The sequence below is a fragment of the Schistocerca americana genome, chromosome 2 (genome assembly GCF_021461395.2).
Source record: "Schistocerca americana isolate TAMUIC-IGC-003095 chromosome 2, iqSchAmer2.1, whole genome shotgun sequence".
Classification (NCBI taxonomy): domain Eukaryota; kingdom Metazoa; phylum Arthropoda; class Insecta; order Orthoptera; family Acrididae; genus Schistocerca; species Schistocerca americana.
The window spans coordinates 380,719,586-380,736,802 of NC_060120.1; the positions used below are offsets into that span (position 1 = coordinate 380,719,586).

General features: G+C 38.9%; 1 protein-coding gene across 3 annotated transcripts in view; it reads right to left on the minus strand.

Moving 5' to 3' along the window:
* The window catches only part of LOC124596597 (probable multidrug resistance-associated protein lethal(2)03659), a 261,248-nt gene that overhangs the window by 93,763 nt on the left and 150,268 nt on the right, over positions 1-17,217 (minus strand). For all 3 annotated transcript variants that reach the window (XR_006978324.1, XM_047135794.1, XM_047135793.1), the window contains exons 3-5: positions 6,450-6,546; positions 5,697-5,807; positions 5,481-5,615 (exon numbers count right to left, since the gene is read on the minus strand). Coding sequence is in view for 2 of the 3 variants with exons in the window: in XM_047135794.1 (XP_046991750.1) it covers positions 5,481-5,615; positions 5,697-5,807; positions 6,450-6,526 (323 nt within the window). In the remaining variant the exon portion in view is untranslated. The remainder of the gene's footprint in view (positions 1-5,480; positions 5,616-5,696; positions 5,808-6,449; positions 6,547-17,217) is intronic.

Genomic DNA, 17,217 nt, shown 5'->3' on the forward strand with positions numbered 1-17,217 from the left:
AAAAATTCCTAAAAGTAACATCTGGAGGTTGTTTGTTGTTTGTTGCCATGCCACAAGAAATAAAAGATTTTATTCATCTGTATTGGGCAACACCTCATACAGATAATAATGGATATAAGTTTCAAATGGAATGAAAGTTTTATCATTAATATCCCTTATATAATTAGTATCTTCACTACATTTGATGAATATCACACTAGTTTTTCATGCTATAACACTTTCTATTCTGCCAATCTACAGTATTTGTTTATGTTGAGTGTCCACTGGTAGTCTTTGCATGAATCACTGATCTATTAGTCTCCCTCCATTTCATAACAAATTTCAAATGATGAGCTCCACGTAGATATATAGAAGTGCATCGTGTGCAAATGTCAAACAGCTTCACAAAGCTAGAAATGTTATTCACTATATCATTAAAATATATTGTGAACATTTCTGTGAGGTATGCCTGAGGCTACTTTCACTCCTGATGTGTCCTCATTATGTTTTATAAGCATGTAGCACATTCTGTTTAACATGAAGTTAATTCAATAAACGTCATATGTTGGGTAAGCATGTAGGCAGTTTTATTACTAGGTGACTGAAAAACTATATCAAACTCTGTTTCAAAGAAATTGCCCTCCAAGCAGTTTGTTTAATAATGTCATTCCCATGAAATTATCACAAAGCCATGTTTCCTATTGATGAAACAAAGTAATAAAATTACTTTGTCTCAAAGAAAGATAACATTTGAAAGTTTACAGATCATTCTACAATACCACCAACCACACTGAATTATAAATTACACCCTTCTAGCACTATGTACATTGTGTACAAGTCAGTACATTTGACTCATTAGTAATGTTTCCTACTTTATTCTCCAAATCACATTTTTAAGAATGTAAGATGCCATTAACCATCTGTAAATACAATGCATACATCTACTGAAGTTTGCTGTGTTCATACTCATTTTTCACTTAACTCCAAGACCTGACACTGTGATTAATTTCAATACTCCCCAAAAATATTTTCATCATCATCATCATCATCATCATAGACTGATTATGCCTTTCAGCATTCAGTCTGGAGCATAGCCCCCTTATAAAATTCCTCCATGATCCCCTATTCAGTGCTAACATTGGTCCCTCTTCTGATGTTAAACCTATTACTTCAAAATCATTCTTAACCGAATCCAGGTACCTTCTCCTTGGTCTGCCTTGACTCCTCCTACCCTCTACTGCTGAACCCATGAGTCTCTTGGGTAACCTTGCTTCTCCCATGCGTGTAACATGACCCCACCATCTAAGCCTGTTCGCCCTGACTGTTACATCTCTAGAGTTCATTCCCAGTTTTTCTTTGATTTCCTCATTGTGGACACCCTGCTGCCATTGTTCCCATCTACTAGTACCTGCAATCATCCTAGCTACTTTCATATCCGTAACCTTAACCTTGTTGATAAGGTAACCTGAATCCACCCATCTTTCGCTCCCATACAACAAAGTTGGTCGAAAGATTGAACGGTGCCAGATAACTTAGTCTTGGGACTGACTTCCTTCTTGCAGAAGAGAGTAGATCATAGCTGAGTGGTCACTGCATTAGCTTTGCTACACCTCGCTTCCAGTTCTTTCACTATGTTGCCATCCTGTGAGAATATGCATCCTAAGTACTTGAAACCGTCCACCTGTTCTAACTTCGTTCCTCCTATTTGGCACTCAACCCGTTTATATTTCTTTCTCACTGACATTACTTTAGTTTTGGAGATGCTTATCTTCATACCATAGTCCTTACATTTCTGATCTAGCTCTGAAATATTACTTTGCAAACTTTCAATCGAATCTGCCATCACAACTAAGTCATCCGCATAGGCAAGACTGCTTATTTTGTGTTTACATACCTTAATCTCACCCAGCCAGTCTATTGTTTTCAACATATGATCCATAAATAATACGAACAACAGTGGAGACAGGTTGCAGCCTTGTCTTACCCCTGAAATTACTCTGAACCATGAACTCAATTTAACGTCAACCCTAACTGCTGCCTGACTATCTATCTAAAGACCTTTAATTGCTTGCAAAAGTTTGCCTCCTATTCCATAATCTCGTAGAACAGGCAATAACTTCCTCCTAGGAACCTGGTCATATTCCTTTTCTAGATCTATAAAGCATATATACAATTCCCTGTTCCACTCATAACACTTCTCCATTATTTGCCGTAAGCTAAATATCTGGTCCTGACACCCTCTAACAGGCCTAAACCCACACTGATTTTCATCCAATTGGTCCTCAACTAGTACTCGCACTTTCCTTTCAACAATACCTGAGAAGATTTTACCCACAATGCTGATTAAAGAGATACCTCTGTAGTTGTTACAATCTTTTCTGTTTCCATGTTTATAAGATTGGTGTGATTACTGCTTTTGCCCAGTCTGATGGAACCTGTCCTGACTCCCAGGCCATTTCAATTATCCTGTGTAGCCATTTAAGACCTGACATTCCACTGTATTTGATGAGTTCCGACTTAATTTCATCCACCCCAGCTGCTTTATTGCACTGCAATCTATTGACCATTTTCTCCACTTCCTCAAATGTGATCCTATTTCCATCATCATTCCTATCCCATTGTACATCGAAATCTGAAACATTACTGATCGTATTTTCACTTACATTGAGCAACTCTTCAAAATATTTCCTCCATCTGCCCAAGGCATCAATAAGATTCACCAGCAGTTTTCCTGACCTGTCCAAAATACTTGTCATTTCCTTCTTACCTCCCTTACGAAGACTGCTAATTACACTCCAGATTGGTTTTCCAGCAGCTTGACCCAAAGTCTCCAACTGTTTCCAAAGTCTTCCCAAGATTTCTTCTTGGATACTGCAATTATCTGTTTGGCTTCGTTTCTTTCTTCAACATAACTTTCTCTGTCTACCTGAGTTCTAGTATGTAGCCATTTTTGATACGCCTTCTTTTTCCTTTTACAGGCTGCCTTGACTGTGTCATTCCACCAAGCTGTTTGCTTCATCCTACTTTTGCACACTACTGTTCCAAAACATTCTTTAGCCACTTCTAGTACTGTGTCCCTGTACCTTGTCCATTCCTTTTCCAATGACTGTAATTGAGTACATTCAACTAAATGGTACTTTTCTGAGATCGCTGTTACGTCCTTGTGCCTGATTTCCTTATCCTGAAGTTTCTCCACTCTTATCCTCCTACATATGGACCTGACCTCCTGCACTTTCGGCCTCACAATCCCAATTTCACTGCAGATTAAATAATGATCAGTGTCATCAAAGAATCCCCTGAATACACGTGTGTCCCTAACAGCCATCCTGAATTCCTGATCTGTTATTATACAGTCAATGACAGATCTGGTTCCCCTGTCTTCCCAAGTATACCAGTGAATGTTCTTATGTTTAAAAAAGGAGTTTGTGATTACTAAGCCCATACTGGCACAGAAATCCAAGAGTTGTTTCCCATTCCTGTTGGCCTCCATATCCTCTCCAAATTTACCCATAACCTTTTCGTACCCTCCTGCTCCATTTCCAATCCTGGCGTTAAAATCACCCATGAGCAGAACACTATCCTTGTCCTTTACTCTAAGAAATACATCACTGAGCGTGTCATAAAAACTATCCATCTTATCTTGATCTGTCCCTTCACAATGCGAATATACTGACACAATCCTAATTTTTCTTGCTAGACACTGTCAAATCTATCCACATCAGTCGTTTGTTTACATACCTTATTGCAACTACGCTGGGTTCCATTTCTTTCCTGATGTAAAGCCCTACACCCCATTGTGCTATTCCTGCTTTGACTCCTGACAAGTAGACCTTGTATTCTCCCACTTCCTCTTCTTTCTCACCCATTACCCGAATGTCACTAACAGCTAAAACGTCCAGCCCCATCTTACTTGCAGCCTCTGCCAGCTCTACCTTCTTCCCAGAGTAGCCCCCATTGATATTAATAGCTCCCCATCTCATTACCATTTGTTTGCCAAGTCGTATCTTAGGAGTCCCTGGTTTGTCAGTTAGAGGTGGGACTCCGTCACCTCCAAAGGTCCGAGGCATTTTGCTCTGATTGTTGCCAGCATCATATTTAAAGTACCAGGGAAGCAGGTTGCTAGCCTTACTTGCCCCGAGTCCCATTGGGTTTTACCCCTAACGGCTGAGGGACTAACCAGTGGATATGGTAGTCTTTGCCGTATGAGCACAAAGGTGACCACGACTCAGAATATGTCCGAGATGCCCAGCCTTATTCCAAAGTAACTGGTACCCCGACTGTCGGGACCACTTACTTGGCCACTCATACGTTGCCCGTGGTTCATGAACTAGGACATGACTACAGGAACCCACACCATGAACCACCAAAAATATTCATTGCAGAAAAATTTCCTGAATGTGCCATTTCTTCAAATCATGCTGCACAGATTTTATAAATGACATTTTGATGTAAAACCACTACAAGCTGCTAAAAGTTTTTATTGTTTCAGCAGTAAATCCATCATAGGACAGATTTTTTAAAAAATATGTCACATCACATGTCTACAATTTTAAAGTATATAAATTAAATGTTGAAACTATTTGCAGCATAATAAAAGTTTTTAGCAGCTTGTGGTGGTTTTACATCAAAGTATCTTAAGTGACACTCACCTAGTTCAATGGACACACACACACAAAAATCACATGCTAACTTTATAACTGTCACGGCGTTAACATTTTAGAATCTTCTGTTCTACATATATGACAATATCACACGAGTATTTCCCAATGCAGTAACCAGTTACAATCAGCCAATGACAATCTTCAGACTGTCAATAAATAAAAAGAGGTGACAAAACATTATAGAATCCATACAATGCATGAAGTAATTATCTATGTCATGACAGAAAACAATAAACCAGACTTTTGCAATCAATTTTTCTATGAACTGAGTTCTCCAGGCACGACTAGTGACCTGCCTTCACTCACAGATTTACTCCTACCTTCCAAATTTCACAGAAGTGATAGTCCCACAATGCATACAGGAGAATTTCTGCAAAATTTAATAGCTAAAACTGTTACGTGAGAAAATTTTCTGTAGCTCTCTCTGTACGAGAAAGTAGGAGGATGTGCGTGGCATTTGATCTAATTACTAATATCTAGTACGGACAGAAAGAGAGACAACACACAATATGAATAACATGTTGGGACCAAATTATAGGTTAAAATTGCATACTAATTTATCTGATGATAAAACATACATTGAAAGAAAGTATATAAAAGCTAGTAAAGTAATCCTATGAAATGCTAAAAAGACTTTCTTGTTGTGCTTGAATTTACACGTCTGTAGTTATAAGAAACCTATCTACAGTAGAATGTCTTTTGATGTGCCGTTCTTAAGCAGTATCAGCTTCTCACACTAACGTATTAACTCTCCTTCCTCCTCCCCCCCCCCCCCCCCCCCAAAAAAAAAAATTGTTTTTAATATCTTGTTTATTTAAAGAGATTTTCCAAATACTTTACCTTAAAAATAGTTCAGTTGCTGCAAGGACCAAGCCGTAAGCCATTATCTTCAGACCAAAGCATCTACAAAGCACACGTGTTAAACTTGGACATCTATTTGCTTGTTTGGCTCTTTTCAGCTCATCCTCCCATATCCTGGAAGTTTTAAGATTAAGATTTTTACTGATATAAATTTGAGAGTATTTGGTTCATGATGGGTCACATTCCACTGTATACCTTTCAATCCTATCTCCAAGAAGATCAGATCTGTGCTCCTTAAGAGGAACAAATAAATCTTCTATTTCCAGATCTCTTTTGTAGCCTTTCTTGAATGTATCAAGTATCCACCTGCAAAGAAAGTGATTCATAATATAATGCCATTAGCATGAAGTCGAAAACAGTAGACCTATTTAGTTCCGAAAGTTGTCTACATCTTTGGGTAACTATTGATATTGTGTGTTTTAAATTATTAACAGTATCTTGATATCCATCTGACAACAACTGAAAATTTTGAAAATTTGAGTACAAATTTTCAGTGTCAATGTTGTCACCTATATGCTGAATAGAAAGAAAGTTACCCATCAAGGCTGATATGTACCCAACCATATGTCTTATTCCTGTGACCAAAGAACCTTTGTACATAAGTGCTCCATACACAGGAGTAAATTAAGTGACACAGAGATCTGGATTGGGTCAGATGGCATGCTTGGATGACCTAATGGTAAGGCAATTATTTGCTGCATGCAGCAAATCCTTATTCCCTGGCAGAAATTTTCAGCTATCACTTTATATGTACATCAATGCAGTTACTATGTTAAGTAATGATTCTCATGTAAATTTTTGAGTCTTGTGTTTTATATAATTATGCTGCCTTCTTTTCCCAGTTTGAAATGTTTGCGTCAGAATTGTGCAAAACAACAACGGACTTGTTCATGCACCTTATAGCTGTACACGGTAAAAGTGGCTTATCTAGCTGGCTAGAATACTTACCAATATGTTAAGGCTGAAAGTGGATTAGCTGATGCTCGTGGGTTAGGAGGCTTCTCATGTTTCTTACCGGCATCCATTTTATTACTTCAGCTGCATTCTGGAACAAGAAAAGTGATCTTTTTAGGAGGAAGTACCAAGTCCCACTGAACATCACAGGAAGTTGTGTCAGTTTACAATGAATACAAATTACAGAAATAAATCACTTTTCGCTCTGCAAAATTTCTGGAAATTCATTACACAATAACAACTCAATAAAATAGTTTCAACCTAATGCTCTTCATGAGTATGAAAATTGAAGCAGATAGTATTCCAGAGAAAATTACTGAAGTATGTTTGAACAATGCAGTTAGCAATAACAGCTGCATTGAAACAGGCACACCTCGAGTGAGTGAGTGAGTGAGTGAGTGAGTGAGTGAGTGAGTGAGTGAGTGAGTGAGTGAGTGAGTGAGTGAGTGAGTGAGTGAGTGAGTGAGTGAGTGAGCGAGTGAGTGAGCGAGCGAGTGAGTGAGCGAGCGAGTGAGCGAGTGAGCGAGTGAGCGAGCGAGTGAGCGAGTGAGCGAGTGAGCGAGTGAGTGAGCGAGCGAGTGATCTAAAATAAATGGTTTGAACTTTTAAGATGGTTAAAATGTTTGCTGTGATGGACACACAACAATAACTCTCCATTTCAAATTGTGTAATGCATGTCCACTTAATTAGGCAACTGATGCATAATTTCAAATCCCCATATCCATATCCCTTGTCTTAACAGCTGTGACTTACACCATGGGTTCCATTTTTCATTTATTTTTTTTGTTTTTTTTTTGTTTTTTTGTTTTGTCATCAGTCTACTGACTGGTTTGATGCGGCCCGCCACGAATTCCTTTCCTGTGCTAACCTCTTCATCTCAGAGCAGAGTAGCACTTGCAACCTACGTCCTCAATTATTTGCTTGACGTATTCCAATCTCTGTCTTCTTCTACAGTTTTTGCCCTCTACAGCTCCCTCTAGTACCATGGAAGTCATTCCCTCATGTCTTAGCAGATGTCCTGTCATCCTGTCCCTTCTCCTTATCAGTGTTTTCCACATATTCCTTTCCTCTCCGATTCTGCGTAGAGCCTCCTCATTCCTTACTTTATCAGTCCACCTAATTTTCAACATTCGTCTATAGCACCACATCTCAAATGCTCAGATTCTCTTCAGTTCCGGTTTTCCCCACAGTCCATGTTTCACTACCATACAATGCTGTACTCCAGACGTACATCCTCAGAAATTTCTTCCTCAAATTAAGGCCGGTATTTGATATTAGTAGACTTCTCTTGGCCAGAAAAGCCATTTTTGCCATAGCGAGTCTGCTTTTGATGTCCTCCTTGCTCCATCCATCATTGGTTATTTTACTGCCTAGGTAGCAGAATTCCTTAACTTTACTGACTTCGTGACCATCAATCCTGATGTTAAGTTTCTCGCTGTTCTCATTTCTACTACTTCTCATTACCTTCGTCTTTCTCCGATTTACTCTCAAACCATACTGTGTACTCATTAGACTGTTCATTCCGTTCAGCAGATCATTTAATTCTTCTTCACTTTCACTCAGGATAGCAATGTCATCAGCGAATCATATCATTGATATCCTTTCACCTTGTATTTTAATTCCACTCCTGAACCTTTCTTTTATTTCCATCATTGCTTCCTCGATGTACAGATTGAAGAGTAGGGGCGAAAGGCTACAGCCTTTTCTTACACCCTTCTTAATACGAGCACTTCGTTCTTGATCGTCCACTCTTATTATTCCCTCTTGGTTGTTGTACATATTGTATATGACCCGTCTCTCCCTATAGCTTACCCCTACTTTTTTCAGAATCTCGAACAGCTTGCACCATTTTATATTGTCAAACACTTTTTCCAGGTAGACAAATCCTATGAAAGTGTCTTGATTTTTCTTTAGCCTTGCTTCCATTATTAGCCGTAACGTCAGAATTGCCCCTCTCGTCCCTTTACTTTTCCTAAAGCCAAACTGATCGTCACCTAGCGCATTCTCAATTTTCTTTCCCATTCTTCTGTATATTATTCTTGTAAGCAGCTTCAATGCATGAGCTGTTAAGCTGATTGTGCGATAATTCTCGCACTTGTCAGCTCTTGCCGTCTTCGGAATTGTGTGGATGAAGCTTTTCCGAAAGCTTATGGGTTCCATAAGCCACTAAAAATCTTAGAGCGACATTACAGACCACCCAACTACTCCTCCCTGAAGAATAGAATGAACAATAATACATCATTAAACAAAATAGTGGTTATTTATATCCAAAAAGTTGATATTCGAGCATTGTTCTCCATCCTTAATGCAACATATTCGGTTCCAAACACGATTTAAGCTAACTGCTTCATGCTCGTCTGACAGCTGTATTATATCAAGTATTCAGCAGATCCACACACTGAATAAGGGGAACGGTGCCAGCTGTGTCCTGTATGGTATGCAAAGCTCCTCTTCTTGTGAACTTTGTTTCAGGTGCCGCTGCAGGAATCGTAGTAACTCCTAAGCAACCAGTTGGTCACCAGCTTCATGCAAAGAAAAATACGACTGTCTGAGGTGCCTGCTAATTTCTCCCACACGGCACATTGTAAGCAACTGAACTCAGCAGTTCTAATCTCCGTCTGACCTTAGGTTTCCTGAAATTACCTAAGTTAAATGTCATAATATTTTCTATGAAAATGGCTTACCCGATTTCCTTAATGATATAACCAATTTCCTTCCTCATCCTTCTCCAACATTAAATGTTTTCTATTCCTTCCTCAGTATGTATAGCTTGCTTCATTGGGTCTTTCTTCCCATGAGCATTATTTGGCTACTTCAAGCTATTTGAATCATCAGACGCACTTCCGAAAAAAGGTGAGATCAATTTTGGCTGTGTTGGTATAGGTTAAAGGAACAATTTATTTGTACCACTAAATGCTGCTATTCGGTGCCAGTGTGGAAAGTGCGTCAATCAGAACCAACATGGTCTTGTATAGTTCCATAGTTGCTTTACAACTGCAAGCCCATACCTTGTAGTGGTCTTCAGTCCAGAGACTGGTTTGATGCAGCTCTCCATGCTACTCTACCCTGTGCAAGCCTCTTCATCCCCGAGTAACACAACAACATATTCCCTCATTATTGCTTCAGTTAACCCAATGCTAAGGTGTCCTGTCATACCTTCAAGTGAGCAGCAGTAGCATAAAATAACATGCATGCTAGGTGAGAAAAAATGTGCGATCCGTGCAAGAAAATAACCCAGATTCCTAGTTAGCGACAGAATTCCACAATGAGGCAGTTGTATACGAGATAAATAGCAATTTAATAAGCAGTTGGCTGTGACATGATGCAAATACGCTTTTTAATGCTTCGACTGTGTCACTGTGAAGGGGGACTTTCACGGGGCATGAGTGTGATATAATGAAAGTTTATTTTATTATTTATTTTTTAAATAAACAGTGATTTAGATGGTATAATTAAGTCTATTTTATCGTTGTTTAATGAAAACTAAGATTAAACTGCGATTTTGCTCATTCTTGTTTACCTTGGAAATATGAAGACAGTTATTCTTTAAATGTGTACAAAGTGCGCCGCGCGGCCGGTCATGTTACAAAAATCAGCGCGATCGTTTTAAGCGTTTACAACAAAAACGGAAGTGAAAGGGAGAATGGAAAAAAATAAAAGCCTATCTGAGCCCTTCCCCACAACACGAAGTAAGTTGAAGTGGTAATACACAAGATGAATCAGAACTCTACAGATAAACTTTCTGATGATTGTGAGGATCGAAGCAAAAAGAATTTTTTTTGTAAACTTGGGCTCTAAAATGCATGCCTACTAGCTATGGGCACTTTTTTATCTTCGCTATTGCGAAGAACACTTATACTGAACAAGTGCTCGTAGCTCTTTAAGGTATGCATTTTCGAGACCATGTTTACCGGACTCTTTTCTTGTTTCGGTTCATACTATCTCCTCCCAAAATGGAAAACACACAGCTTGCAGAAGAAGACACTTGTTTCATTCAAAGATGAAAAAGTGCACATAGCTCTTACAGTACGCATTTTAGAGCCCATGTTTACTGGACTTTTTCCTTGTTTAGGTCCATATTACCGTCTCTAAAAGTTTGTTGGTGGAGTTCCGGTGCACCGTCTATTTTACTGATGTTAATTTTTTGCCACAGTGTTCGCGGCTAATGCTGGCCTACCGATGCTCGTAAAATGCTGCGAACACCCACAATAGAAGAGATCTATTGCTTTGTCGCTACAGATCAAAGAAACAGTTTCTTTGCACCACTAAATGCCGCTAGTCAGTTCCATTGTTTGTTTGTGCTCTTGTAGTGGTGTGTGTGTAGCTGTATGTTGCGTTGCATTTCGAAAACCGGAGTGGACCAAAAAAGAAAGTATTCGAACTTATAATACTCTATCCGGCAGAAGAGTGCCTCGGAAATGTACGTTGTCAGTTATAAAAATACTAAAATGAAGCAGAACTCCACAGAAAATCGCTGCGGTGCTGGATGATATTCAGGAACCAAACGAAATAAGGAACACAATCGATAAAGGAAAACAAGATTATGATTTCTTGCATTTATTTGTATTCTGTGCTGTAATGTACTGTATAACAATGTTTAACTGTATTTTACCGTGCTACAACTCCTGATGAGCTTACTAAGTAATTTGCAAAATCATCAAGAATTTCTTTGTGTTTGAAGTTGTCTATCATCTTTTGCATATTGGAAGAAAGATGTAATAGGAAAATCGATATCGTAAACACTACAATCCTATTCAAGAGGAAAACGTAACACTACAATGCTATTCACTTTTTACTCCATTTCGAAGCGTGGTGGATGAAGAACCGCATATTGTCTGAGCAAAGCAGACAGTTTCGTGTTGCAGCTGAATATCCATTTATTAGATTACCTCGACAAGAAATGTCGCGCACAAATGTGAAACCGCAAAGAAAAGAGTGGATTTATATTTTCAGCAAAACTATTCACTTGCTCACACATTTTCAAGTTCTGTAGGCAAATCTGACAAATTGTAGATACTAAGAATGTGCCCATCCATCAAACTTCAAGAAATTCCTCTCGCCAGACGAAAGTATTGGTATAATAACGAGTTCGTTGTAGAAGGAAATGCCAATGTAAGAAACTCAGCTCAGTAATTTTGTAACCTTTATGAGACTTTTAAAAAGGTCACTGCATAATAAGCCAACAAGATATGCATTTCATGAAAAGGCCTATACCGGTGTTTATTATTCGCGCAAAGTTGGCACTCGACACGCTGGCTGATGGTGGGAGCCACTGTTAAAATGGGAAATGCCTTTATAGTCGCTCCCATCAGCCACCGCGCCGAATGTCAACTTTGCGCGTATAATAAATAGCAAAGAATGTTTAATATATGCAGAGAGAGAGAGAGAGAGAGAGAGAGAGAGAGAGAGAGAGAGAGGAGAGATAATGTTTTAGTTGGGCCACTTTTTTCGCTTAGTGATAGATGGCGCTATAATAGTCACAAACATATAAGTACGTGGTATCACGTAACATTCCGCCAGTGCGGACGGTATTTGCTTCGTTATACGATATCCGTGTTAAAATGGACCGTTTACCAGTTGCGGAAAAGGTCGATATCGTGTTGATGTATGGCTATTGCGATCAAAATGCCCAACGGGCGTGTGCTACGTATGCTGCTCGGTATGCTGGACGACATCATCCAAGTGTCCGAACCGTTCGTCGGATAGTTACGTTATTTAACTCTTTCAGACCTGGTGGTCACAATTGTGTATATAAAGTTTGTTCACTAATAGTTTGCTGACAAATGTCAGGTACATCCAAACCCACTGTACACATTTGTGTATGTTTCTTTTAGCCATGCTCCAACAGCTGTTGCTCTCTTGTGAGCAGTCTGTGAACCACATAGTAAAATATACTGTCTGGCGTTGTCTCTCTGTGGGAAGCCATTACTCGTTGACTTTATTGCTATAATAGTCACATTGTGGGTTTTGTTTATGAAAGTTTTGTGTGGTTTCCTTCTTTTGGAAACATTAGACATTCTTTCAGTGGAATTTTCAGCAATTTCATTCAGTTCATATTTGTGTTATTATCAGGTAAGAATAATGTACACATTTGTGTACAACAGGTCCTTAATGGTGTAAAATAGGAAAAATAACCTAAAATGTGCCTCGGCTATATTTGCATGGCTATGATAGTTGTGTGTGGTAATTTTTCCATTAATTTTAGTACCAGCAGCAAGGAGGAGAATAAGTGACCTGTTTATATGATTTTATTTTATTTTATATTGCTGGCTTTTGACTTACAAATATGGATAAGGAATATCTTTCTGTGGAGAAATATTGGGACTTTATTATGACATAATTGAAAATGGTGGCGTTTCTGACATCAGTTTGATTGGAAATGAGGATGACAGTGTTCCACTTATTGAAAGGCAAGCTCCACAAATAGTAAAACGTGTTGGAGCAAATAAAGTGGGCGTGACTGATGTGTGTAGACACACCATATCTGAAGATGAAGATGGAGAGGTGGTGGATGCTGAAATGAACTTTTTATGCAATGAAAACAACCCAGAATTGAATAACCTGTGTGACAACATAATGGTGACACCTAAAGAATCCATAAAAATGGAAACGAAAGCCTCTAAGTACCATTGCATAAACATACAAAGCTCCAAATTTTGAAGAATCTCTCTTGTGTTCTCCAATGCAATACTTCAAAATATATATACCAGATGATTTGTTCACTAGCATGGCAGCACATACTCATATTTATGCATTACAACGAGGCAACTCCTCCTTCAAGCAGACAACTCCTCAAGCACTAGAGATGCAATTTGGTATGCATATATTGACTGGCACCTTGAAATTTCTCAGATTATGAATGTATTGGGATACAAGCCTGAAGGGAAATGTGTTTTGGGAAATCATGTCACTAGACAGATTTGTAGAATTATGAACAAATTTACATTTGGTGAACAATCTGGAAAAGCCACCTGAAAATAAATATAAATTTTACAAAGTCAGGCCAATTTACTCAGCCATTCGAAAATGCTGCAGTGAACTTCCTATAGAAGAGAATGTTTGTGTCAGTGAAGGAATTATTCCTTTCACTGGGAAGTTTTCTGCAAAGCAGTATGTCAAGGGGAAACCAATTCCATGGGGAATCAAAGTCTTCATGTGAAAAGAGTGGAATAGTGTATGATTAGCTTTTGTATCAAGGTGCTACAACGGAACTAAATACCGCACATACTGTAAAAGATTTGGATTAGGTCCCGCTGTTGGTTTAGAATTTTTTGTTCCATTCTCAGAAGGTATACTTTGACAACTTCTTTTCACATTATCATCTGTTTCAAGTTCTGAAATCTCAAGGCATCAATGCAGCAGGTACTGTCCGTCAAAACAGATTCGGAAAGAACTTGCCATTTTCAGATGACAAAACAATAATGAAGCAAACCAGAGGTTACTGAGAAGAAATCACTAGTGTTGATGACATTACCATGTGTAAGTGGTTGGACTATAGGTCAGTTGTATTGTGTCCAAACTTTGTTGGTAAAGACTCAGTGGATGTTGAGTGTTGGGACAAAAAACACTATAAATATGTGAAAGTAGAAACACCTGAAATATTGAGAAGATATCATGCAGTCGGTGGTGTGGAACTATTTGAATCGGTAATTGTAAAAACAACACATGTCCACTTTTTGGTAAAAATTAGATATGAGGTGCGCTAGAAAAAACCGGACTGATGCTGGAAAAAACATTTATTTACAATTTCATGTTATCTCCTTCAATGTACTCTCCTCCTCGGTCTCTGCACAGCTTCATACGAATTTTCCACTGTTCATAGCAATGCTGCAGATCATTTTCGGCAAGTCCACACATTACTTCCGTCGCTTTTTCTTTTACTGCTTCAACAGTCTCAAATCTAGTTCCTTTCAAAGCTGACTTGACTTTAGGGAAAAAAAGTCACAGGGGGCCAAATCAGGTGAGTAGGGTGGATGATCTAAGATGGGAATGTTGTGTTTTGCCAAAAACGTCTTCACTGACAACGCACTGTGAGCTGGGGCATTGTCTTGGTGAAGGATCCATGACTTTTTTCTCCACAAATCGTTCCGTTTTCTCCGTACTCGCTCACGTAGGATAGCCACGACGCTAATGTAGTAATGCTGATTCACTGTTGGTCCCTCTGGTACCCAATCAATGTGCACAATCCCTTTGATGTCAAAAAAAACAATCATCATTGCCTTGAATTTCGATTTTGACATTCGTGCTTTTTTTTGTCGTGGAGAACCAGGAGTTTTCCAATGCATCGATTGGCGTTTAGTTTCGGGATCGTAAGTAAAAAACCACGATTCATCGCAAGTAATAACATTTTGTAAGAAGGTGGGATCACTTTCAATGTTTTCCAGGATGTCAGAACAAATCATTCTTCGGCGTTCCTTCTGTTCAATTGTGAGACACTTTGGAACCATTTTTGAACACACTTTGTTCATGTTGAAACTTGCATGAAGAATCTGCCTAACACTTTCCTTGTCAACTCCTGTTAACTCAGACACTGCTCTGATTGTTAAACGGCGATCTTGTCGAACAAGTTGACCGATTTTTTCAATGTTTGCATCAGTTTTTGCTGACAATGGTCTGCCAGTGCGAGTGTCATCACTGGTGTCTACGCGGCCATCTTTAAATCGTTTAAACCACTCAAACACTTGTGTTCGCGATAAACAATCACCGCTGTACACTTGTTGTAACATTACAAACGTTTCACTTGCAGATTTTCCTAGTTTGAAACAAAATTTGATGTTAACACGCTGTTCTTTCTGTACACTCAACATTTTCCGACGCACAGACGAAACGTCAACTACTTAAAACAGACGCCACGGGCAGACTGAGTGCAGGAGGCAGATGAAACTCGAGCAGTAGGCGGAGCGAGAGTCACGTGACAGGCCACGCGACTTTCAGCCTTATTGCATTCGTTTTATTGTTTCACCAGTACTAGTCCGGTTTTTTTCTAGCCACACCTCGTATATGCAGATAAGCCTTCAGGATACTTAGATGCAGCATCTATGCAAAAATCACACTTGTCCTACACAATTTAATGCTTTTACAGGCATACAGTTTTTCGTGTTCTTTGCAGTAACAACATGAGTCCAGGACTTACGTTATTATTGCAAGAAATGGCAGATGGCAGCACCAAACGATCATACTCTGATCTTTTACCATGTAGTGAATAGAATGCAGGCCAGATGGCAGCATATCTGACGCCTGTGGTCTTATTACCTGTGTGCATTGTTGTAGCAGCTGCGTATACATTGCCGTTTAGTTTTGTTTATAGAACACGTTTCTTTGGATTATCTATGCACAATGTCGAAGAAGAGAGGTGCGCAACCGGAACTATATAAAAGCAATGTCATAAAAGCTGCCAGAACGAAGGGAATTGGTTACGTCAATCACAGTGGAAGAGAAATTAATGCTGTAAAAATAGGACCTGACTGTGGGTGAGTTCAAAGGCTATGTGAATTAATCTCCTGTCCGTGTATTTTTTACTTCTTAGAGGTTCCCATCTGTTCTAAGTTTTATGGTACGTAAATATCATATGGATAATTTACTCCATCAATAAAAAATAACTGATTTTACGTAAATAATTTTTTTTGCAACTCTCTTACAATTCCTGACATTGGTATTCATGTATTAATATGTTTCAGATGTAAGAAACTGTGTTTCAAGAGGATCTCTGAACATGAACAGATAGATGATATATTCACTAAATTTCACGATTTTGAGAGTAAGAACACACAAGATGGTTACCTTGCAGGACTGATCGGAAAAGAAGACGTGGTACGCAGAAGACCCCCGGAAAAGTGATGGCCAGCCTAAGCCAAGAGCACTAAATTATCGATATCACGTGGTAACTGAAGATGCTGGGCGGGTCGAAGTGTGCAAAAAGGCATTTTGTAGCCTTTTTGGCATTACAAATGAACGTGTGCGACGAATTTGTAACTGTGTGAAAAATAATGTTCGCCCATTTGACACTAGAGGATGTACTGCTTCAACCAATGCAACACCACAGGAAGTCCTATCGATAATTGAGGAGCATATCAAAACATTCCCTACGAAAATCTCACATTATTCAAGCAAAGAAATGTATTACTTAAATCCTGAATTATCTGTAAAAAGTATGTACGAACTGTTCATGAAGTTATATCCTCATACCAGAGTGTCATATGGAACTTATTTAAGGGTTTTCAATGAGCGTTTTAACTTACGCTTTGGGCGGCCGCAAATCGATACTTGCTGCTCTTGTGAGTCACTTTCAGTGAAGATTAAGAGTCTATCATTGAACGATACTGCAAAGCGTGTGGCTGTAGCGGAACTCATGGTACATAAAAGAAGAAGCAAAAAATTCTATTTAAAGATGGATGCTGTTAAGAAGAAGTGTGCAGAAAATGAACATGTGGTAGCATTGTGTTTCGATTATATGCAAAATCTGCAGTTGCCTAAGCTCTCAGTACAGGAAGCTCTTTATTTACGGCAAATTAACGTTAATGCATTCTGTATTACAGACCTAAAGAGCAACAAATCCAAGGTATATGTGTACCACGAAGGTACTGCCCACAAAGGACCTAACGAAGTATGCTCGTTTTTGGTTGATTACATCAACACAGATATACCTGATAGTGTTACTGAATTACACCTGTTCTAGGATGGGTGCCCTGCGCAAAATAAGAGCAACACAGTGGTTAGGGTAATGAACTGCCTTGTAAGTTCTGGCAGATTCAAAGATGTATTC